General features: G+C 42.2%; 1 protein-coding gene across 1 annotated transcript in view; it reads right to left on the bottom strand.

Moving 5' to 3' along the window:
- pdlim5a (PDZ and LIM domain 5a) overlaps positions 1-25,832 on the bottom strand; it is a 57,415-nt gene that overhangs the window by 14,227 nt on the left and 17,356 nt on the right. The window contains exons 4-7 of the mRNA XM_062384830.1: positions 10,782-10,821; positions 9,747-10,171; positions 5,778-5,950; positions 5,306-5,342 (exon numbers count right to left, since the gene is read on the bottom strand). Of these exons, the coding sequence (XP_062240814.1) occupies positions 5,306-5,342; positions 5,778-5,950; positions 9,747-10,171; positions 10,782-10,821 (675 nt within the window). The remainder of the gene's footprint in view (positions 1-5,305; positions 5,343-5,777; positions 5,951-9,746; positions 10,172-10,781; positions 10,822-25,832) is intronic.

Below are 25,832 nucleotides of genomic sequence, written 5' to 3'. Positions count from 1 at the left end.
CAAAATGAACTCTGTAAGCAGACTACTTGATCACTATGACCTAATTATACTACCGCTGCCTCATTTTTGGCATCAATCATGCCATCAATCTTTCAATAGAAACTGTGGTTTACGAGCTATACTGCAGCCAGCCACCAGGGGGGTGATCACTCTTAGGGAGCTGTTGTGTTGTTCATCTTTATATTCAAGCTGAGTTCAATGGACACAATCCACACTGTGGATTAATATATGCTAATGTTCTTTTAGCATTAATATCATTAAACAATTTTTAGAAGAATGGCTAACCTGCTACTCCTCGAGAGCTCAGCTGCGCAATTAAATTTCAGATTTTTTCCAATCCTAATCATCTTCCATGTGGGTAATGTGGGTATTAGTTGATGAGCACTATGCTTGAGAAGCTGCATGCATCACAAGACACATGTGAGCACAATTAAAGATACAAGTGATGTTATACTGTATCTCATTATTTTTAAGCAACATGAAGATGCCACGTCTGCCCTGTCTACCTCTTGTTCTTCGGCAGGTGAAGCTCACTGAAGCTGCGGCGCCTCTTCTTTTTCCTCAGGAACAGTGGTGAAGCTTGAATCACTGGAGTGATGAGCAGGCCGTCCAATAGGGACTGAGACGCTGCTTTCTCAGGAGGCCTAAGTCTGCTCTGATAGGATGTTCTGACCAGCAAAAAGGCAGAAGACTATGGAACCAAGATGCTGATTGTGAATAAAAACCAAAAATGAGAAAAGAAAGGTAAATTAATAGACGAAGAGGTTGGAGTACACTAAATCGACCAAGCTGAACCAAGCCATGTATCAGCAGTGTGAGGTGTGTGCAGGGTGTGTTCCACAGTAAAGTTCATTACTGCAATTGCCAACAACACCAGCTACACAACCACAAACACACCACAACATCCCATTGCACTTGGAGCTTCTCTCTGAGCGGTCTTCAGTCTTCACTCTCTGTGTTTGACTTAGAAATTCACTAAGCCTCATGAGGATTGAACTCTTATTAGCCTACGATCTTGCGAGCAGTCTTCTAACACTATGAGCTATTTGGTCCGACAGCTGACTCGCGTTTCCTAAAGCTGTCGTATGTTTATTTTGGTTGTTGGACTTTACAAACTCACTGCAGATCCTGAGGATTGAGACCTCGAGATCCCACTCCTGTCTGCCAAGAACAGAAATCGGAGGATTCAGTGGGCACAGGCTCATCCGAACTGGACAGTTGAGGAGTGGAAAATGCAAAGTGTAGCCTGGTCTGAGTTTCTGCTGAGGCATACAGATGGTTGGGTCAGAATTTAGCAAACAGCATGAACCCAACCTGCCTTTGGCCAGTTTTCCAGTTTGGCAGTGCAGTGGTGAGGGTAACGTTTATTTAACTGCCAGTCAATCATTGTTTAAAATCCACAGTCTATCTGAGTATTGTTGATGACCATGTGCATCCCTGAACGGCCATATTTACATCTGCTAATGGCTACTCAGCAGGATAAAGCATGATGTTGCTATATCTGATGGAGTCAATGTTAGAAAGATAATATAAATGCATACACACACATTCACACACATGTGTATACATCCATGTACAACAGGCAGAAGACAGAAGCATGAGAAAGTTAGTGAAATTCATATCGGAAGGAAAGTGAATTGTTCTGCAGTTTAACTTTGTACCCGAGAGGTTTGGTAGAGAGAAGATGACGAGATGATAAATGAGACAGATGAGTACTGACTTGGACCGGGGAACTGAGAAGAAAGAGAGGAAAAGCTGCACAGACTGGAGATAGAGTTATAGTCAATGATGTGTCCCCTGTTCAGATTGTTTTTTACTTCATGTGAATCAAGTATTAGAACTACGGTGCTGCACCTGTGTTGAGTTGAAAGGTGAAACCGAGGTCGCATTGTCCTCAGAGACACAGTAGCCGGATTGTGTAATTTATGGCTGATATCATCATGGCCATTCAAACCGTTAGTGGACTCAAATTTTTCCGAATCTGTGCTGCCCTCTAGTGGATTTTCAAGACAACTGCTAAAAGACAGAAAGGGGTGGTGCTCATTATAGTAACGACCTTTTTTAAGTATTAAACCCACGCAAAAAAACATTACACAATTTCACTTTCAGCAGTTAGAGTTAAGTGGAGCTGTGAGAGTTTCATCTGAGGTGGACACTCTATAAACAGAGACTGGATCAGAGCAGGTGCCTAGTGCTTGGATTTGAGATGGTCCAGATCTGCTCCCACATGAAGAGAATACTCCCAGTGTGTGGGTCAGTAATATGCTACAAACAGGCAAAAAAGGAAGCTGGAGTCTGGCTACAAATAGAACTTGGTCCTAGAAAGGGATATGGACATGCTGGCTGGTAGAAACACAGCTTCAGTAGCGCTGCAATTTGTCTTGTGGGAATCTGAAAAGCTGTAATGACGAGCTAACGGGTTTTGAGCTGAGCCGTTATATGTTAAAGGGCCCAGAACCTGAGCTGATGGGTCGTCCATGTTGGACACATGAATTGGGTGTTTCTGACAAAACACATCTACAGAGTTTGACAATGGGACGGCGACTAGATGGAGAAGAACGTGTCCTGCAGGTGGTATGTTATTATTGATTTGGGTTTTTAAGAGGCTGTCACGATTGAAAAAACAAGGACCCCAATTGGGTGTATAGATTCCTTCTCTGGCCAATGCTGATTGGCTGATGAGCTTGCTGTCTGAGGCTGTGGTTGGTCAATTTGAGCAGATGTGGGCGTGGCCACTGCATCACTCAGGCTGCTTATAGTTGGGAGTGAAACACCTACTTGGTCAGAAGACTGATGTGCCAGAGACCTGTTGCCAGTAGATAGCAGATAGTAGAGGATACTTTTATTAGGTTCAAGTTCTGTTTGTGATTTCAATTTACAAATGAAATGCAACTAGTTTTAGTGTGAAAAATATAATATGCCCCAAAAGTGTCTCAGGTTAAAATTCCTGGTTAGATCACAGGCAACAAACTAAAAATTATAATATTTTTCCAGTGATCAGATATAAAGGGATTTTTATGACTTTTATGACTTTATGATATTTTGTGACTGGTGTAAAGGGGAAATTCACGGTGAAGGATGAAGAAGGGAAAATAGGGCCACAGGCTACAATGACTTATACCTGAAGGTCCAAATGTTTGTCTCAGAGTCAGTGAGACAACTAGAAGAGGAAAGAGGAGGGAAGAAAGGTAAGAAGGCCAAGGAAGGAAAGGAAGGGAGGGGACACCAGACAAAAGAGAGAAGGAAACAATACAAACTCAACCACTTTATTAGCTACAATATAGAATGAGTCTTTAGTCAAAACACAGAAAAGGAAATTCAACACAAATATAATCTAGAGAGAGGAAACTATTGTTGAATACATGTGCAGGAAGTAAACATGGGGGACGAAATATATGTAAAGGCACTAGATAAATATTTTACATAGTAAAATAGCATTTACACAGTCACTTTGCGTAGCATAAAATCACAACAACCTGATTTCTGAAAAGCATCAGCAACCAAGAAGCCTCCCTGACTCGCATATATACTCTAGAAATATTTTAAAGTGTCAATCTGGATTGTCACACCACAGCAGCACAACATATGGTTTTAATATACTGTAAATACATTCAGGAGTTTTTCTGACGTCATCATATTTCAAGACAGTGGCTATCAAATAGTTCCAATGCTGGCAGATAGACGGATGTAAACAAGCTTTTAAAGGTTCTAAATAGTTCTGAAGTGAGAAGTGTCACCATACAGGGATTCAACAGTCCAATTGAAATCAAGGAAAGTTTGTGAGTTCTGAATGCACTACATTTCAAAGAAGGTAATCGGTGGAGTGGGCCCAGCACATAAGCACAAGTTAAATAAAGGTCTGCACGAGGCACATAAAGTAACACACACATTCTCACACATAACCCCCCCCCCCCACACACACACACACACACCACACACACACAAACACACACACACATAATTCCTTTGCAAACTGCAGTATTTTCTTTTACTTCCTATTTTCCCATTAGTCCACAAACTAGTGTCCCTGCAACAGTCCAATTCATTAACAACTATCTACAGCAGCCACCTGATAATAGGCTACACATACAAACATAGGTGGACACACACACACACACACACACACACACACACACACACACACAAACACAGCCACACAAGCACACACACCCACACAGACAGTCTACTCGACATTGAGGGTGCGAGCAGACACTCCGTGATGCCAGTCTCTCAGCTCGGTGTACTTAGGGCCGATCACCAACCGAGTGTTGGTCTTGTTCTCTCTGCCGTGACGGAGGAGGAGAGAGAAAGAAGGAACACACAGCAAAAGAGAGATAAAAGAGGGATTCAGTAAACAAAGAGCATTTGCCCGTAAATCTGTCGATGAGACACACTGCAGGCCAAACCACCAGGGAAGCTTGATGTTACAGACGCAGCTGACACCACAAACAAAAAGCTGATGATACTCAGGACACAGTTAGATGGAGAAGACGGGAGCACAGCTGTTATCCATGATCATTAGGATCATGGATAACAGCATGGACTGAAATGATGATGTAATGTGACCGAGGGGGTCACATACCAACAGCTCCACAGACGTGTAGAATGTCTGCATGGTAGCATCAATGATCACATACAGTCAGTGATCACACGTGTCACCAGAAAGCACCGGGAGCGATGCACAGCCAATGGATCACATCACAATGAGAGCACCACACTCGAGCCACCGTCGCCCCGGATCCCAAACACAGGTTAAACAACATGCGGCACTGCAACGGCATCAAGCCCAACAACCAAACCCACAAACAACCAGGAGGAGCACGCAAACCATCACACACCGCCACACATGGACTGGTATTAGCACAGATGGAGAAGCTCTCAGTGACTGGTGTGATAACCAACTTTTCTTTCTGATATTTTGGCACAATTATGAGAACTGACATCATGTAAAGAGCACACGGGTCTGGCTTTTAGCTTAATGGATCAAATGTGATCCTCCCTCCGCCGTCTAGACAGGAAGAGCCCACACATCATTTCCACTGCCAGATTTACAGTCAGATTCTCTGTGGCTGCATCAATGTAGACTTTTACAGTTTACATTACAGGCACCCAGCGGAGAAGGTTAAATGATAGAACAGCATGAAGATTAAATGAAAAACATGAAACATCCTGGAATAAGTAGTGTTACGCCAATAATGGAAATAGTCATACAAGCAACTGAATACAAAGATGAAAGATAAACTGAGTCAGGCGAAAACAGAAATTTGTGATTTTCAATAAGTCAGTGTTCATGCCATGCACTTACTTTGCCTTCTGTGCTTTTTCCTCTTCCTCATTTTGAGCTACAAGGGAGATAATTGGAACATGAATGAGTGTTTTTTGTCAAGATGCTCAGAGTATGTTCAGTGCATTCACAATTCTCTCTCAACCCCCCTGCCTCTTCTAACCAGCTGACTTCTGGGTGTTTATGTTCATCCAATACAATTTTGCAAGTGTCTCAATCAGCCAATCATGTTCTAGGTCCCATCAAGCACCACCAGTGTCTGCTGTGCTGCAAACAGCTTCACCCCCTTTCAGACTTGATGACACCATGTTGACTCTCATATTATCGCATCACGTTATTTTCTTGTTGTGTAAGGGTATACATTTTGTTCTATTTTTCAATTTAAGTATCTCCTGTATGAACAACCTAAGTAGGATCCACTGTTCTCAGAAGCCTCAGAAATAAAAATGCTCTCAGAAGCAAAGGTAATGTAGTAACGTAGTCTGTGATGTACCTTGCTCGGTGCCAGTGATCTGAGCCAGAATCTTGAAGGATCTGGACTGGGTGGTGCCGGTGCGCGGGCGCCAGTCCTCGGTGTCCTCCGTTATGCGCTTCCTGCTGGCGTCGGCGTGCGTGGGCACGTGGTAAAACTGGATGTCCGTTTCAACAACATGCTTCCTGGGAACTCTGGAGGAACAAGACGGATGACATCAGCAAATATGTTCTTAATTTTGCCCACTCCTGACAGCCAACAGAGTAACAAGAGATGAAGACTGTGATGTAATTTCCCCTGAGGTACTGTACGCTATTAAATTGTAATGTTTGATTTTGAACTCAGCAGAAACCTATAAAACACTTCATACTTCGAGAATGACTATGTATGTGGGTCATGAGATGCTCCGTCCACCAAAGTGTGTTAAGAGGAAAAGGCATGTTTAGCTTCTTATTAGTAAAAAAGATTAAATGAATATACAGTGAATGTATTGACATGATTTTTAATTCAGCTAGAGGAATTGTTAGATGATTACAGGTTACATGGGATGAAAAGGTGACATTGTCAAAGTACTAGTCAAGGAGTCGTGCTCATTAGACAAGAACAAGGTTTAAAATGTCGTCACACTGTTAAATGAATTTGGCTTCTCGACTGATACCTTGGGGCCTGAGGTTTTCTTGAAAATCAATGACAGGGAAAAACAGATAAAATAAGCACAGGGGAAAATAAAACTGAAATATTCATTGGACACAACAGAGTTACGACTTACTTCAAAATACTTTGAGGTCCACTAATGGGAAGGTAAAGAAGGAGGAGAAGAGAAGAGATAGAAAAGTGAAGATTGGATAAAGAGACAAGGAATTACTCAAGAGGACAGTAAAACACATATGGAGCCACGCAGTCCAATGCATGCACAACACAGAGACGGACTGTTAATCACAACAGTGTGTTTCAATTTTCTAAAGGAGTCAATTCAGTTTTGAGCCACATGGTGGTGCTGTTGACTTGTCTTTCATTCTGCGAAGGGGGAGTCATCCATCATGCAGACATTTAGGGGAAGTGTGGAGATGAATGTTTTTAGACTAATGGTATGAAAAACATGCACTTTGGTTTGCATGAGTAATCAGCTTGGTTACAATTCAAACTGTGCGGTTTGTGTTAGCGTGATTGCATGAATAGAAAAAACACAACTCTCAACCACAAACTCTCTTGGCAGCAGCGTGCTGACAGGCCCGATACTAATTGGCGGTAAATAACTCAAGTCTGGGACAAATACACACACGAGTACCATGAAGACATATCTGGAACCACTTTCAATAAATCACCTATAAATACACACACACACACACACACACACACACACACACACACACACACACACACACACACACACACACACCACACACACACAGATTTACCTAGCACATTGAATAGAGTGATTTACGAATGTCTCTCAACACGTTCCTGTCACAGCAGCAGCAGCTGTGGGTGTGGGAGTGTTGACAGCTCGATGTGAGCCTGGTCACACACTTACAGTTCCGTGGGAAGTGTCTCACAATATACTGTAGTCTCTCTCTCCCTCTCTCTCTCTGTGTGTGTGTGTGCCTCTCACTCAATATCCGTATTGGTAATTAATGCCGGGGCTGAAAATAACCTGTCGCCTCAGCACTCTGTGTCACCTCCAGAGGTTTTAATAATCTAAATGCATGTGAGCTATGAACTGCTGCACTTGCATAATGAAAAAATATGAAATCAAGCAAACTGAATCAAAGCATTGGAATTAGTAATGTTGTTAATTAATTATAAGAAATGATACATTGACAACAGATGACATGTTTCATGCACAAAAGATCTTTCTGCACAAATTAATAAGCAAATGCATGCAGATGCCAGGATGAATTATTCGTACAAAGATATATACAGAGAGAGGAACAGGTAAAAAGGTAAATAGGCAAACAGTCATAATTTGACAGGCTCCAGAGACTAACTTTGTGACTTGAGGACGTGCTGCAGTCTGCAAAGCAGAAGAACAAGGATTGAAAAGAGGAGAGAAAGACAGAGAAAACTGACACACAACACATTCTTTGTGTGCCCTTTTCTAATTAATAAATCCCCTCTGAAACGAACCACACAGCACATTTATATCATGCACACAAGCGAGCAGGACACGAGGGCGGACACATGCTGTCTCACCTCAGCAGCAGAGTAAATTAAAGAGAACCTGCTGTATCAAGGTGTAAGTTCGATAATACATGTCATGGAAAGTGCTTTGTCAAAATTGCTCATGTAGCCCACCATGCCTTTGTAACATGATACCCATTACTGTATATTGATCATCCAGGGAGGATGGATTTTTAAAGGTTCAGTGTGTAGAATTTAGTGACATCTAGTGGCGAGGTTGCATGTTGCAGCTGAATACCCCTCACCTCACATTTCCCTTCCAAATGTGAAAGAGAACCTGTGGTAGACTTCAGTTGTCATACAAACTCAAAGGTGCTTAGTTTGTCCAGTCTGGGCTACTGTAAAAAACACTGTGGCCTATAAAGTATTTGAATATAAAGGACCCAGTCTCGGTTAAAGAAAAAAAAAATGTGTTCAATTTAAAAGAAACACATTAGTGAAAACATCACTAGGATTATTCTACATTCAATTTCTGCACATAGATCCCTTTCACCTTAATCTTACACACTGAACCTTTAAGTTGAACTCTGCTGCGGACGAACAAAACAACTGTTGAAGCTGAAGGGTGAAAAAAAAACTGCACGGATCATTCAAATGAAAAGAGAGAGAGAGGAGATAAAGTTTAATAAAGTAGAGATGTTATTAAATGTCAACTGTGATGCATGAAGGAGGCTATGTACCCGTCTTAAATTCATCTGTGTGTGTGTGTGTGTCTGTGTGTGTGTGTGTGTGTGTGTTTGTGTTTCTGTGTAAGATTATATTGTGCAGATCACTGGTGTCTGCTGAGTCTCACAGAAACAGAAACCACTGATCTTTTTGTGAGTGTGTTTCTTGAGAACTGAGCGAAGAGGGGGTGTGAACCTGTAACTAAACAAAAAGTATGAGTCAGAAAATAAGTATATTCATTCAGTTGAGTCAAATAATCCTGTAGTTTTAAGATGAATCCCTAAAAGAATGAATTTCAAAAGGGAGAATTGATGAAGGTGTGTGTACTTCCTCATGGATTCGTGGCTGAATCTAAGACCCACTGGCTGATTTTCTAGAAGAGCAAACAGAATGCCACACAGCTTGTGTTACCGACGCAGGCTATATATACAAACTTAGTCAGAGCATCACAGCATAGTTATACTCACTATGCCTCTGGAAAGAGAGGAGTTGAGGTTGTGGCAAAAACACAGGGAGGTGGCATGTGTGTGTGTGTGTGTGTGGGGGGGGGGGGGGTGTAAAGGATGGCACAGGACAAATCAAACATGATGTCAAAATAAAAAGAAGGTCCAGTGGAGAAGTCCACTTTCATTTAAGACAAAATAAAGAAAAGAAACCTCAACGCAAAGTGAGAGCTTCGAGTTATCCATATTGTATAACCATCACACCAAGGATTTAATTTCTTAATCTGGTCTTATACTCCTTTTTAAAGTGAGTGCTAAAGTCTTAAACCTGACGATTTTAACCAACGGCAACTCAAGGTTATTTTTTACAGCATGTTCCATTAGTTTAAGAGCTGATTTAATTTAAATTACATCACTTCTCCAGTTTTCCGTCCATCGCCAACACGCAGCTATTAAATGCCCTTCAGCACAGAGTGTCCCTCGCCAGGTTGCTACAGTGACGTGTTTCCAGTCTGGTAGCTTTAACATGTTATTTTCTCAATGTCGACCAAACCAGCTGCAAGGAGCCAAGATGAGACATTTCTTACTATATCAAACAAGACCAAAGACTCAAAGGTCAAAGATGGAGCCGAGAACGATAGATAAAGCCAAAAGAACAGAGGACAGATTTGTTTGATTGGCTGGAGAGGCCGCCACTCACCCATTAATCTGCAGCGGCAACGCTCCGCCCTGACTCTCCAACAGGCCCCGCCTCTGCCCCATGGCCACCTCGCAGGCGTTCTCATTGGAATACAGGTTGATGGGGGTGTTGTACACCGACGGCTGAGGCGGAACCAGGACCGGGGGCGAGGAGGAGGCAGAGGATGGGTAAGAGACAGGAGGCGGGGGAGGAGGAAGAGGAGGAGTTGGGGGACTGGCGTAGGAGGATGCGGGAGTGAAGGCGGAGGACGGGGACGGGATGAAGGCAGCAAAGGGCGACTGCGGCGGAGTGTACTCGCTCCTCGCCCCGCAGCCCCCGTAAGGTCTGGGGGTTTTGCTGAAGGGGCTGGAGGGGTGAGGGTGTGGGTGGGATGGTGGAGGCGGGGGGGTGAGGGCCACCGGTTTTATGATGTCTGACCTGTCGTCCTACCAACGCGAGGGAGGAGCATGCAAATACACACACAAAAAAACAAATCACAACACAGCACACGCTATACTGACGCCTCCCAGATTATGATTATGGATATGTTGTTCTCCAAATGATAAGCTTTGATTTGATTTAAAAACAGCTATGTAAAATTTAAATAGCTTTACTTTAATTTCAAAATTCACTCTCGATTTCCTTGAATTGGGAGGCATCGGTATAATCTTCAGCAAAACATTAATGGAGCATTGATGAAAACATAAAATAAATCAAGACAAAGGTTTTTTTTCCATGCAACAAAAGCTTGTATGGCACCGTTTCAGAAGGGTATTATAACTACACTTCATTATACAGAGAACATAGAGCAAGGTACCCCAGGTGAGGTAGTCTTTCTTTTAATCTACAATATGTCTGTTTGGCAAAGTAAAGCTACATTCAAGACCCAATTAAACATATTTTGAATACTGAGATTTTTTTCATATTGTCATAAATTCGACAATTTGTCACAAGAAACTATAAAAAGAACAGATTCCAAAATTAACAAATTAAAATTCCGGCATCTCTAGCCACCTGGTGTACCCTGCCTTCATTAAACATGCTGGGTTACAGTACCTTTGGAGCCACAGCAGGAGGTTTGGGAACACTGGAGGCCCTGAGAAGAGAGAGAGAGAGAGAGAGAGAGAGAGAGAGAGAGAGAGAGAGAGAGAGAGAGGGAGAGAGAGAGAGTTATTGTGGCACAACCACAATTTCTTTTAATTTCAATGTTTCTTCTATCGTTCATTTGATTTCCATGCTTATTAGGGATTTAAATGACTGTTAACCAACACCATGTGCAAAAGCAAGTGTTTCGTTGATCTTCACACAGCCATTCAAAGCTGCTGCAACCCTGCAGTAACAGGTCGGAGGGGGAGAGACTCTTTGGTTCCTTTGAATTACAGCTGAACCTGAGCTCTGAGCATCGGGACCGATCGTTGAGAGGCTTCTGTCACCAGCCGTGGTACAGTCCAAGCGTCTTATTGTGTCTCTGGGTCAAACTGGGAAATCGGAGCTGTCGAAGCTGAACGTTGTGGGTTTCCTTCAGTGTATGTGTGCGTTTGACTCCAGCTGCTTTTAGTATAAAAAGGCCTGTATCAATGTGATACGCTTGGTGTTTGATACTCTTTAAGCCAGCTGCTGAAAAAGGTCAACTGTGGATCCACGATGTGTGGCGATAACAGCTTAGCGCTTCATCCAAATATTCATTATTCCTAAGTCTACAGTGCTTTTACCCCCCCCCCCCCCCCCCCACACACACACACTTTACTGATGCAAGATTAACTGAAGCGTTCAATTTAATTACAGTAAAGCTGGGGTTGGCAACATACTTTTGGCGTTGTTGACACCAATATTTGACCAATCACAGGACAGTTCAGAGAGAAGCTGCTGCTATTGGCTGTTCTACCAGGCAGCTACACCTGCACATATCCTGCAGGAAGCGTTCCAATTCCTGCTTTGTTCTGACGGAGCGAGTGCAAGAAAGTGTGTCAATGTCGGCCGAGCATTTTAGAGATGGAGAGAACTTCAGGAATCGCATAAGCAAATGATGGTTGCCAGGTGCATTACGACTTTATTGAGCGCGATATAAGGGGAAAAGTACACTGGGTAATACAAATTAAAGGTTAAATACACTTTGCAGTAACCAAAGGCGTTGACATGTCAGCAGCCCAACATTCCTTTCAGAGCAGCGCTTTCTGAAACTTCCTCAGGGAGGTTCATGTCCTTCATCCCTGTAAATCTGAACCGACAGCCTTGTAGTAGCTACACACACGTCAGGCTGCAGCTACAGCTTCTCAGACGCTCGTCCTCCTCCCTCTCTTCCCTCTCGTCCCTCTCCGCCGCTAGATCTTAAATGATTATAACACCTGTAGCACAAAATGGCCATGAAATGAAAACTGAAAAAGACTCTACAACTCCCATAACTTGTCACAGTTACATTGTAAGGACACAGAGGTCAAATAGTAGCTTTCCTCATACCTGTGGATTACACACCTATGTTATCCTCTAAAGAAGGTTATATTTACAACCATGAATATAATCACGTTTAAAACAGGCTGTGCACTGCCCTGAGTAAAGATTCAAACAAGTTTTAAACATGATTCCCTTCTGTCCTTTTACATGACAAAAGACTTTCAGTGAAATAAGCAGCCAGTGTCCGGCAGCACCCAGGGTTTGTGATGTCACAGACCCAAGTAACCACCTGTCAACCTGTGGGTGGGGCTCAGTAGCTGGACAAGGTGGGGAGAGAGGAAGCAGGGGCGGGGCCTCATTTGCATATTCAAAGACCTCATTCATGGGATGAAATGTTTCCTGCCTGTTACAGAAAGTCAAGACTAAGTGTTTCAGTGTCATTCCTGACATAACTTCACCTTTCACCTGAATTTTCTTTGTTTACATGAGACTCCCAGCAGTATGTCCACCCTGAGTGTTTCCATGGACACACAATTGTAAACATTCCAGCAAAGTCAAAAAGTCCAGCAACACCAAAGTGCTTCCAAGCTGACATGAGCACAGCGATCATCTCAGTTGCGCAACCACTGGCACCGAACTGAGGCATGTGGAACAGATAGAACAACACCAGAGAATCGGTATTTCAGATATGAAATGGTCATCCCTGGGTGCTGTGGCTATAACTGGAAACACCAACATGGGAACGTGTTGGCGTCATATGGCATGAGGGAGAAACACAAATAAAAGAGATCCCGGGCGGAAAGGGAGCGAGGAACAGAGTCTAATTTAATTCAGTTTTCAAACTTTTCCCTCCGGGGATTTGAATATTCAGAGCTGATCTGATGCTCTAAACAAGCCACCTCACCTCATGTTACTGGAAGCCGGTAGGACCCAGAGGCAACCGGTGCACACTGTAACGCATTAACGCAGCAACAACCGACTATTCTTAAATGGAAATAAAAGCTGTTATCACGACACAGGGCTTCCTGCTGAGCTGGTGCACAATAAAGGAACAAGAGCGGACAGCGCATCGGACACTTTGCCAAAGGAATGTTTCTCCATAACTCCGATGTGTGAGGGTCAGAGAGTAAGTGGATGAATAAAGACACTGACAGTGTGACAAACATAACAATCCAAGGGTCCACTCCTGCACAGCACATGGAGAGGACTGCTGGGCCGTTCATGTATACGTGTGTTTACTTCTCAGCACTTTGATTTCATAGTTTAAGAACAGCAACTATAACATACGTGTTGGTTCTCTGATTTTGAATTTGTAATGGTCCAGGTTCTGTGTTAAATGTTAAACATTCTTTTTTTCAGAGTCTTTCTCCTGCTTTACCATATCAGGATCCACACTGTTTTAACAATATACAATTAAGTATACAAATATGATTATGTTGTTTGCAATTACAAAATATATCATTTTATAATATTTATTATACTTCTATTGAAATATTTCTCATCAGGGTTTTTATTTCATACAAATACTTAAATATGTTGCCTTGTTCTGAGTTGTTTTGTTAATTAATAATCTTTGATATATTAGCTTTAAATAATATCAACATAAAATATATTTTCATGACACTTGTTAACTTTGCTGATTTCCACTCTCCCCAACGGTCCTTTCGACTTTACATTTATGGACCAAAACAGAAAAAGCAAAACCAAAAGATTAATAAATATGCAAAACAGAAAATCCAGAGCAACACCAGCAGTTGACATACTTTCAACGGTATCATGAAGAATTATTGTGCTGGAGGTTCAACTTTATTATACATTATTATTTGAGCCACTACTGTTTCTGTCCTTTATACTTTGTACCAATATCTCGTTTAAAATTGGACAATGCAGATTATTGAACGTGAGCACTTGGATGTGTCATGTTCATGTGATAGATTTATCCATACAGGCTAGTTTCCATCATAGTCCTTAATATTGCTGTTGTCCCCATTCGCCACATCTGGACAGTATTTGCTTTTAACATATTTTTTTCAGTTTACTATTGTGTAGCAGTCTGAATATGATTAATAAGAACAAGAGTTAATAACGGTTCCAGGTCTCTGCAGGTTTTCCTACATTGATGCAGTAAACTAACCCGTCACAGAGGGGAGGACACCATCTCTTCTTCATCTCCTCTCAAATCACACGTCCCCTCGCGGCTGTTCTCTGTTCTCAGTTGTGCATTTGTGTTTAATCTCTCTGGTCTATTCTTACTCGAGTGAGATCACTGGCCGATGTTTCCAGGGCTGCACCCTGACATGCCATCCGCTTCACCAGCAAGCGAGCAGCCACACTGAATCAATAAGAGATTGTTCTGTGTGTGTGGGTGTGGGTGGGTGGGTGTGTGGGCAAGAAGCAGGAGTGGTTTTAGTGGAGGTAACACTGACTGGGATCTGTTAGTGACCCCAGTGGAAGCCGTACACACACTCTGTGCGACACAAACACAAATATAGTCACAAGGAGCCATGTTATACAGTATATGTGTCTAAAGGAATTTGACAAGTGGAACTGATTCTGTCACACGATGCCTTCATGTGACCTTGTGTTTACTTAAACAGAAATTACTACCCACATGGGTTTACTCTGAGAAACGATATATATATATATATATATATATACATACTGTATATATACACACAAACACACACACACACACACACACACACACCATGCATACATAGCTTATATATAACTCCTTGCAATCATCTCTGTCTTGTTTGAAAGGTCACACACATAATTCTATTTCAGCAATAAGCAGCTCTTAAATGATGTGTGCTGCCGCTGACTGACAGACTTCTTGAAAGCAGTGAATGGACAAAGGCTGATTAACGAGACTGGTTGCCTGTCGGCCCGGGAAATGTTAACAGGGTGGTGCACAGGCTACAAGGATCAGTTTGTGCACTCAAAGGCATCTGCACCAAGGTTTAAATGAACACACACACACACACACGTACACACACACTCACACACACTAACACACACAGCAAGTTTGTCCAGTTTTCATCTTAGATCGGCACCTAGTTTGTCTTGGTTAGATACTTTTGGCATCTATTAAATGTTTTTGGAAGGATCTTATCCAACTCTCAAAACGGGAAAAGTATTCGGACCAAAAAACGTTCAACATTTGAAAAATCAAGTGTTGTCATTTTTAATAACCAAAATTCATTTTGTCTTGCTATCTCCTGTTGCAAAGGCCACAACACAAATGTAACTAAGTAAAAACTTATGTTTTTCCTTTCGGATGAGCCAAGCACCTGTACCGTAATACTTCAAAAAGACAGGCATCAAGTTCTAAGTAGTGGCTAGATTGACCTGGTTTTCTTAAATGCTCACTTACAGCAGTAAGTAACTCTGCTAGTTTCATTATCAACTACCTCAGTCACTAACCTCCATTGTGGTTGTGCTTCCATTGTGTGGCTTTTGCGGTCGTGATGTGGTTCTTGCATTTGTGTTTTCTGTTAATGTGCTTGTGTGAGAAGTCAAAGGGATGAAAGACATGGTGAAGAAGAGTCAGGGAGACATTGTGACTTGACATGTTTTCTTTCTTAGTGTGTCCGAGCATCAAGGTGCAACTCTGATAAGATCAAACTTCTTTCCCACGGGACCGAGCTACAGATCTGAGTATGAAACATGTGACGCAGAGAGAGCCAGGCACTTACTGTGCAAACTGGTAACTCTAGCAGCTTGGTAATTTATGTACAGGCACAACTGTGACCCAGGGCTGTTCCCTGGAAGCTCTAACTTTGTTTATTCAGTCTTGATTAAAATGTTCTTTCCTTCTCAGTTCTCTTTATATTCCATCTCTGCTCCTTTCTATCTCTCTCAGCTCTACTTTAATGAATTGGTCCCTGCTGCCTCCCTTGCACTTTGCCCCTCCCTCAAATTATGTCACTCTTTAAAAAAAAATGAGTGATAATGATTATTAAAACAAAGTCTCCTGAGATGTATACAGTCCTCATTTCCTAAAGGACACACACACTCACACACACACACACACACACACACACACGCACACACGCACACACTGAGCACTTCTGTATTTATTTCTTCTTCTGTACCTTATTAGGGAAAAGGGAACAGAGTGCTGTTGTGGTTTCAGGCCTTTTCCTCTCAATTTTACCTTAAACTGAAGCAGACAGACCAACGTGACCAAGAGAAAATGCCCCACTAAGAACAGAGTGACTGGCAGAATCATTGCCACGTGTGGTTCAGCTTTTCAGGGTCTAATAAGTGTGTGTGTGGGTGTGGGTGTGCGTGTGTGTGCCTTTGGTGTTCGGATCTAAAGTCTAAAGTAAGTATGATGCACTTACACACTCGAAGACAGAAGGGGCGATCAGGAGTGAACGAGGGCTAAAGCCCCTGATTTCACAGACTGGTGTAACGTTCTTTGCAGCTACGATTAGACTCTTAAATATATCTGTGTTATCTCTCTGTAAGTTTCATGACCACAGCGTGAGTTTATCTAGACATGGCCTTGAAATAGATCTGGAGGCTGAGTCTGTCAGACTTTATCAGTCCTCACATTAGCAAGAGCATCTGAGACAGGGGTCACCCGCGGATCACAAGTACTGTAGCTCTGTGTTCCTTGTGTGTGCGCTCCATGGCCTTGTCTATTTGTGTGCGTGTGAGTGTGTGTGTGTGTGTGTGATCCTCCCTGTTCGTTATCCACTACCTCCCACCACTATCTCCGCTGAGGCCTCAACAGGCCTTTCGGCTGGTGATGATGTCACATGAGACCCTGAAAGAAATGTTGACACTTACCAGACCTAAGGAGCTGAATATGTGTAACTACAGCGGTTTCACTGCAAAAACACGACTCGATTAAATAAACTGAGAAAATTAGCTTTGTGTTACTTGAACAGTCACAGTCATAGGCAGAAGAAACTTTTATTTCCATTCCACTGACTGTCTTTGACTGTTTTCACGACTGTGTTTCCAGTTGTGATCCACAGGGGTTCACATGATAATTCAACACGGACCTATAGCCCGATCTCATTATTTCTCTCAGTTTTTCGTTGAGTTCATATTTCACGTGAAAATCTGTGCAACTCAATAACACGCGTGTCCTTTTCTATACTGTGGTTCAGGAGGGAAGGACCTGACAGACCAGTGCCTGAACATATCTCAACTGGGTTCACTGTGGTAACATAGCAACAAACAAGCACGTCTAACAGCTCACTTTTAACAAAAAACCCGCAGCAGTGGACCGGGACTCTGAGGAGTCTTAAAAGCAAACCATGAGGGGAAACAGACACATTAAGTTCAACCCCATCGCGGTAGGAGAGAGGAAGCAGTGTCTCCAACAGCCTGCAGGTCAACAGCACTGCATCAGAACCCTGACAGAGCACATGGAGCAGGGGGAGCAGAGCCTCCATAACGAATACTTACCATTCCAGCAGGAGGAAAGGCCAAATACCTGTACATCTTATTGTAGCTTACTTGTTCCCCAAATAAAGGTTATACAATACGAGAAAGTGGATGAGAATAGACCTAGGAGGACAGAAATATGTAAATAAAACTTAAACTAGAATTTGCATATCTCTGCCAAAGGCCCAACAGACCCTTTATGAAACTGCATTTTTCTACAACTCACACTTTTGTCATCAAGATTCAAAAATATCTCTCTCTGAGAAATCTATGAAAATAAAATAAAAGGCCTTTTCTAGCGATGTTAAAGAAACTGAACAAAAATTCCCCTGATCCAGATCTGCACCAAAATGTAACGGGTTCGTCCCTGATCCATATCACATCCTTTCCATAATCCTGGTAACTAACAGACTAAGACGTAAACGCCTTGAAAAACACAACCTTGGCAGAAAAGGCTTAATAGACTGCTACTATACATATTTTGTTAAGTTTGGACAGTGAGATTTATTCTAGATCAAACATTCCGATAAGATCTCATATGTATGGAAATATTCAAAGCGTTGATGCAGAAGAGTAACTGCTCTGACCTATACATCCAGTGGCCCCCCCCCAAACTTTATATCATCATAAAACAGAAGAACACTCGAGGTACAGTAACTCTTCTTAGATGTTTTCCAAAGACCATAAAACTCACATTAATGCAAATATATATATCTTTCAAAGGCCTGAGGCAGATGTTTTCTTTTACATGAAACTGTAATGTAACTGTTAGGTTTTAACTGCGGCGTGTGTAGGAGCGGGTTAGACTTACAGTCTGCCCTGTCTCCTGAGTCCCGGGGCAGTAAAACCATAGATGGGATGTGTTGTCTTTTGAAATCTAATTTAAAGTTTTACAGCTTTGTTTCACGGTGGACTGAACGAGACGGAAACCCTGTACATGTACACAGAGGAGCTCTCATGGAGATGTGGACACAGACACACAGGCACAGGGAATAGCAATTGCAGTAAAATAAAGTTTCACACAAACAAAGTAAAGTAAAGTAAATACACTTACATTTCATCCGGGTTTTCCTCCCTACAGCCCTTTTGTCATAGTTAATGATTCTTGACCTGATAATGACCCGTCACCTCTTTGCTCAATACATTACACTGTACTCCACTGTTTAAAAGATTTAAAGTGTAATTGAATAAACAAACCACTCAGCCGTAGCCAGCCCAATTGGGAAATACATACGAAACGTTCCCACACTGCAACCACACGTGGAAATCGCAAAAGCGATCTTTCTTCTCTCACTGCAGCTAATTGACAAACACACTTGACGAGAACCATACAACCGGAGGCAGTGGAGAAACTCCAGTCCGATCCCAAGAGAAGATCCGATATATCAGCGTCTCGTCAGGGCCATCAGACGTGTAAACACAATTAAAAACCCAGCAGAGTCAAGGCCCTGGTGAGATTGCTTGAGACTCAGGTGAAGATTGCATTGTTTCAAGTGTGGGTCTTGGGAAAGAGGAATTTAGGAATCTCTGCCTCGAAGGCAATAGTCAGTACATGCTGGGGCTCCTTAAGGGAAACTAATGGTACTTAGGGGCCCCAAACGAGATGAGGACATCCACATGACGGGGTCCCCGATGGGTGGAATTAAAGCTCAGTCAGGATCAACAGGCCTTTGGTGCTGCGGTTTTGTAAGATCTATTCGACACCCAACAACGCTCTGAAATTATGTACTTAAGTAAAAAGAGAAGAAAGGTTTTTATGTTCTTATAATTTCAGTGCTGTCTACTTCACGGCTCCTTTTTTCTCTCTGGCAGCTCAGTTATTTTTCTAAGGCAGCAAAAACAGAATTAGGACAGTACATCAAGCAAGAAGAAAGAAAGACAGGGTGAAGAGACAGCGCTGCAGCGGCGTCCAGCACCGAGCGTCAAAACTGATCCACAGCTGGACCAGGAAGGGTTTTCCATCATCAACATCTGGCTTTCGCTCTGCTGAGAGGGTTATGGGTATTGACGGGTGTCACTATCACTCATTCAGATTCACTCACAGATGAAAGATTTACCGTCTCGTATTTGTTGCCCATGGTTTTTTTTCCCCCCCGACATCTTATTTTTCATTATCTGTTGAACGTTAGACTTTCAGCTTCTTGCTTTCTTTATCTCTCTCTGGCTGTTTTCGTCAAAGCCAAGTTTAAAATACTCAACTTCACAACTTCCTGATGTGTCATCAGTCGCGGTGAGATCGTTCTCCGCGCCTAACTGGCAACAGGGGATCACACTCTAAGTTTAATCAGCAAGACACACATGAAAAGAGAAAGTATCTCAAAAGGACACATCAGGCTGGAGGAGGTGAAACACTGCAGTGGACACGTCAAAGTTGTAAAGAATACAGTCTCGGGCTGTCAGAACCGGACCTGAGAGGAAACTACCCGAGCCCTTTGAAGAGTTCACACAAACCAATTTAACAACTGCTGACTCAGCGCCAATCGTGGGCTTTTGTCAACGACTTGCAAAACTCTTCCGCAACTGGTAAATCAGGCTGAAAATGGTGTAGCGTGAGCTCGGTTTAACACACAGTACATAAATAAATTGTGTTTTCTTTTTGTCATGTACATGCAGTATGTCGTGTTGTGTCCTAAAAGGAGTCATAGTCGTGTTTAAAAATCAGGACTAGTTCCTCTGCCTGAGCTGGACATGGTGTCATCTGATTATGTGATAAAACCAGTGTGAAAAACAAGACACAGTGATTCATTTGGCTGAAGTTGAACATGTCCCAGTCGACCTGACCTGATAACACAGAGCGTGGACTTCAAGATGAGGGATAAACAATGAAAGATAACAATCTGTGTGGGGGAGTGTAAAAACATGTTGATTACAATTTATTATAGAGTCATTTGTCACTATAATTAGAAGGTTATTTTATTTGGGGGGGGGGGGGGAGAACTGTGCTGAGTCTGCAGTTTGAATTCCGTGACCTGCACCCTCAGTGCTTATGAGATGTAGCTTCTTATTTTTGCTCTGTTAATCAATCCAGCTGTTCGCTCAGCTTCCATTCATCACTGCTGGCCGGACTAAAGATGAGTGCGCTTGGCGTACAGTAAGATATGTTTGGCGAACGGCGGAGAAGAATTAAAACGCTGAGACAGATGAGCTCAACAAAGTGTTCTTGGCCCCAGAAATATCTGTGGGCTACCTTCACAGACCCCCGATGTTCTGGGGATTCGTGTTTTCCTTGGCAAAAACCACGGACTAGCAGAAGACAGGCAGAGACAGGTGTGGGCGAGCTGTAGCTGCATTCTGATGGTATTAGGATATTACTGGCGAATACTCCGAGCCTTGCCATGGAGGACGGCCGTCGGTTTTCAGATGATCTTTGGCAAATACTGCAGGCCAGTGAGAGACAGAGACAGGTGAGCCCGGCTTAGCTCTCTTGGCTTTGGAGCATCTTTGGCAAATAACGCAGCTGATTAAGTGGCAATGGCAGCTGCACTGCGAGTGTCTATTAGTGTTGGTCAGGATTTACAAAGAGCTGTGATGTCTGCAGCTACAGAACAAGACCTCCATGTTATAACTGAGCAAGCCGTTAATTCACTTGTTATATTAGTATGTGACACATTCAGATTAATTATTATTGTATATATATATATATGTTTTATATATGTTTTCATCTGCATTTGTTTGTTTGTTTGTCTGTTAGATAGCAGGATAACACAAAAGCTACTGGACAAATGGCCATAAAACTGGGTTGGATGTGTTATGGGCCAGGTAAGAAACCACTTTGTGTGATGTGTTGTTTCTCAACGGTCCGTTTTGACTGATATCTCACAGGATCATTTGTGGATCAACCTGTATCTAGTAAAATTCTATGTGCCGTCATAATGGGAATGATGGGCCTTGATGGAGGAATGCGTACCATGAGTGTCATTCTATTATTATTATTATTATAGAAGTAGTAGCAGTGGTATACGATAAGTATTAGTGTATTTCATATGTATATGAGTACAAATGGCAATAATACTCCTTATGTGGTGTTTAAATACATTATTCATGTTGGTCTCCTGTATAAGTGTGATGTTATCATATCATAATATCTATATTATCACATTATCATCATCAGTGATGCAAATTCTGCTTAAGCCTGTGCCAGAGATACATAGAAATGATAAGCCTGATAATGATAAGTCATCTGAGCTACTGATAACATGAGAGTTCAATTGATCTCCATTAGCCTCCAGAAAGAACAAATCAAATTGATGTGATCTACAGCAGCGTTTACAGTAATATGATTTCACCCTGGAGGCCTCAGGGTGGAGCACCACAGTATTGCAGGGTCGCGTCCTGCTAGTTAGTGCTGTGACAGAGTGTACCCCTGCATAAGCCTCTATCGGCTTTGAAGCACTTCAACAGGTCAAATATTTGCCCAATGTAGTTGCATTAGCACAGGTATTTGTGTAAAAGCGTGGTCTCTCCTGTTTTTGTTAAAAAGGGAATCCAATTATCTCTCTGCCTCCGAGCCAGACTCATATAAACATGCTGTTCTTGTTCCTCCCAGGTCAGCAGAGAGCTTGCTGCTCATACTGGGTTTCATTTCAAAGGGTGAGCTAAAAACAGGCGATAGATCATTCGATGAAAGCAGCAGCGTTGGGTACAAACGGGTAATTGACCCAAACCTCCAATACATCACATGATAACTTACGTACGTAAGCGATACTTTCTCACATATCTGACGCGAGTCTGAGGTAAACATCAATGCATGTGTGTGTGTGTGTGTGTGCCTGTGTTTGCTGGATACGTGCTGCATCAGTATATATGCACATACAACCCAGGCATCGCATTGTCTCCATTCAGAAAGGACAATATAAACAAAATAAGAAAAACACATACCCCCATCCTACATAAACTTCCCTCATCCAAACCCTCGTCCAGACAAGAGCCCACTACTCAAAATAACTTCAGCAGCTGCCAGTGTGAGACCTCTGTGGGAGTGTGTGTGTGTGTGTGTGTGTGTGTGTGTGTGTATGTGTGTGTATGTTTGCCAGCTTGTTAGGAGTAAACATAAGGTTTAGTGTAAACCCCCTAATGAACATTTCTCCTACCACTCTTTGTCTCTTTGCCTGCAACATGTTTACTTGGATCCCCATTAGCCACTTTGTTGTTTTGAAACTACCGAGTGAGCAACATCCAGAGTTCTGTGGTGAGTTCAACTTTCTTGATAATGCATTCGTGCATTTGTGCATGCGGTCAACTCATCAGTGCCACCAACAACAGCATTACTGCAATCCACAGTTACCGCACACATGCACAAAAGATCTAACCATGGCCTGAACTTGTGACTTGATGTGTTGTGATGTGAGGGCTCCGTCATGGAGACACTCAGTCACAGAGAAAAGACTCGTCAAGCACTGTAATTATCCCGTTTGAGGTCCTTTCAACAGAGTGAGATCTGCACTGTTGATAAAAAGAGGAGTGGATCCATTAAACTCAGCTCAACACAAAAGATGCTGGAAAACCTTTCTTCCTGGCGTGAGAGCCCGTTCATCCAATCAAGCGTTTGTTTGCTGTGGACCATGATGTGCCCTCGTACATGTGGGTGAGAACATCAAGTCCTCTGTGTTTCTTTCTGTTCCCTTTAACCCCCTCGAACGCACGGGGACCTTGAGACTGTGCCATTACTAGTGAGTAACACTCACATGCACACAGGACCATTAAATAGTCAAATAGGCTTCGAAAAGACTGTGGGGAATAAAGCGTTTAGCCAGACACTGGCAGTTGAAGTGCAGTGAAGCACAAGGGTGGTTTTGTTGAGGCCTGGGATGATTGGTCGAAATTAACAGTTTGATACTTTGGTGAAACTCGACAGAGAATAATTATCATTAAAGAGCCTCAATGGAGCGTTGAAACGTTGTGATCGCACGATAGTGGGACCGATTCAAGAAATAGCCATCAGCTGCTTTTATAACTCCTCTGGAACTTACAAAAGTTACTCCCTTATGTAACGCCCATTTCAGACATGAACTCCAGAGAATTACGAGTAAGCTTTCACATATGATGGCTGTTTGGCCTCATGCAGCAAGAGATTGTCTCAATGAGATGTGATCACAAAAAGAAGAAAATGTCCGGTGCATTCAGGCAACGTGTCGAGGATGCAGGAGGCAGGACATGACATTTCACATGGACGCCAGTTTGAATCGCATTGTCTTTCTCAAGTTTACATCTTTTTTCGCGTCAGTTACGGGTTAGAAACCATCATTAGAACCATTCTGCTGCTGTAAATTACCCAGTTTCTTGCTATATTCCCACTTGAAAATTTTCCGTGCAGGGGGCTGCAGGAAAAAGTTCCCAAAAATATCTGGAACAACTGACTTGGACATTTGCGCTCTCACACACAGCACCTCCACAAAATGCCAGGACGTCAGTTCAGGTCAAACAGCCGCTTTAGTTTTCTCTTGCACCCTGTTTAAAACTTATGTGATTTATATTCTTCTTTTTAATTTCCCATGTCCATTTGTCAGTCTCTTCTCTCTCCTCCTTCCAGCCTTCTCTCCTTTCCCAAGTCGGAGGGGACATTCTCTTGTCCGTTTGTAATGTTCCATAAAGTTTTTTTTTAAAGGTGACGAATGACCTGAACCGTTACAGAACATTGAGGATGTTCCTAACACGTCCTATACTGGTTATGAAAGTGCTGCAGGTCAAAGTTCCCACATTACTTTGAGGGGACGTCCCATTTGGAGTATTTCACATTATCATGTTACAAAGACATTAGGGATGTTAACAAAACATATGGTCTCCGTTAAAGTTACTTAATCAGAACATGTATGTGGGTTAGGGTTAGGGTTATATAAATATATCTTATTTATCTTACTATGCTATACATTCAATTATACTATAACCAATATAACAATAGTATAATTCAAATTGTATAATTATTTATTCTTTAAGGCAAAATGCCAAATATTTCCTTGTTCAAGGTCCTTATATAAAAACAATCTGCAAATGAAACAACAATTAAAATCAATGCTAGTTGCAGCTCCCATGACAAGATTCAGTTTAATGTACCAAAACCTAACCAACCAGCTCTTCGACTATTTGCTTGTCAATGTGTGAGTGAGTGTGTGTGTTTGTATGTTTGTGTGTGTGTGTGTGTTCATTCGGCCCATACGTGTTTGATCTCTCTCTCACCGTAATACAGTCGGCCCTGCTAAAAAGATATTAGTTGTTTTGTTGGTCTGAACAAATGAAACTCAGTTAGACACAAGAGATAAGAAAGGGAAAACGATCCGTTGAAAGAAGATATTCCCAGAAACTAGGCTGCGTATTTTTGTCAGAACTGTCTAATGCAATCTCAGCGTCTAAACACAGAGCAGTGATGTTTGAAGGTTCTCGGCCGGAGCCATCGCGTACGGTGATCGACGGTTTAAAGAAAGTGCAGAAGTTGTGAGCCTTGGAGAATCCATCACGGATTATCTGTGGCATGTTACTTCCTCCATTTGCCTGCCTTGACTTATTTTTATTTTTATTTCAACCTCACTTTCCTTGGAGGTGAGCTGGACCCACACTGTTTGACAGAGAGTAACAGGGGCTGTGCACCAGGGGTTGGTATTTTGACAGGTCTTACTGACAGGACAATGCAGAGTGCATTCCTAGACGGAAGAAAAACTCTCTGGCCATGATTGAACTGTTGAGTAGAACAACAAACACGAGGATAGACTACTTCTCTCTATTACATAAGACAAAACTAAATTATTGCTCTGTATTTCTGAATCATGCTGTGTCCGATAGTGTATATTCTTATTTAATGCTGTTTTTGGTGCATATAGTGAGTATTTCCATTGAGTATCTGGCTCTAAAAGGTTTATCCCCAGTCGGCTGTAACATGACCAACACACTTAAATCCATGCAATTCATTTTACACGTCAGACACTTGTGGCTGTTGCCAAATATAGTTCAGCCTGACATTCTGAGATGTAGGAAGCATAGTGGTACTACTGAAACTAAGTGGAGTAGGTACTGATGTAACTGTTCAATAGTTCACTAATGTAATGTAGTGGGAAACCATAAAAACTCCCAACATATTTGTAACATTACAAACAAAAACCTGATAAAACACTACAGACCTTTTTGCATCCGCTCATTTATAAAGGCCCCATAAAAAAAATATTCACAGAAAGTGATAAAAGCTATAAAGTAGACAAACTCTAACATGTGATCATTTTTGTATAAACCTGCTTTTTATCAAGGGAACCAGCTGAAAATGTGACGTAAAAAATCGGAAGCATGAGTTTATAAATAGATTCAGAGAATATAGATTCAGAGAAT

This window comes from Platichthys flesus, chromosome 3 (assembly GCF_949316205.1).
Source record: "Platichthys flesus chromosome 3, fPlaFle2.1, whole genome shotgun sequence".
Taxonomy (NCBI): Eukaryota; Metazoa; Chordata; class Actinopteri; order Pleuronectiformes; family Pleuronectidae; genus Platichthys; species Platichthys flesus.
Note: the sequence above shows the minus strand (reverse complement) of the source record. Positions and strands in the feature narration are given on the sequence as shown.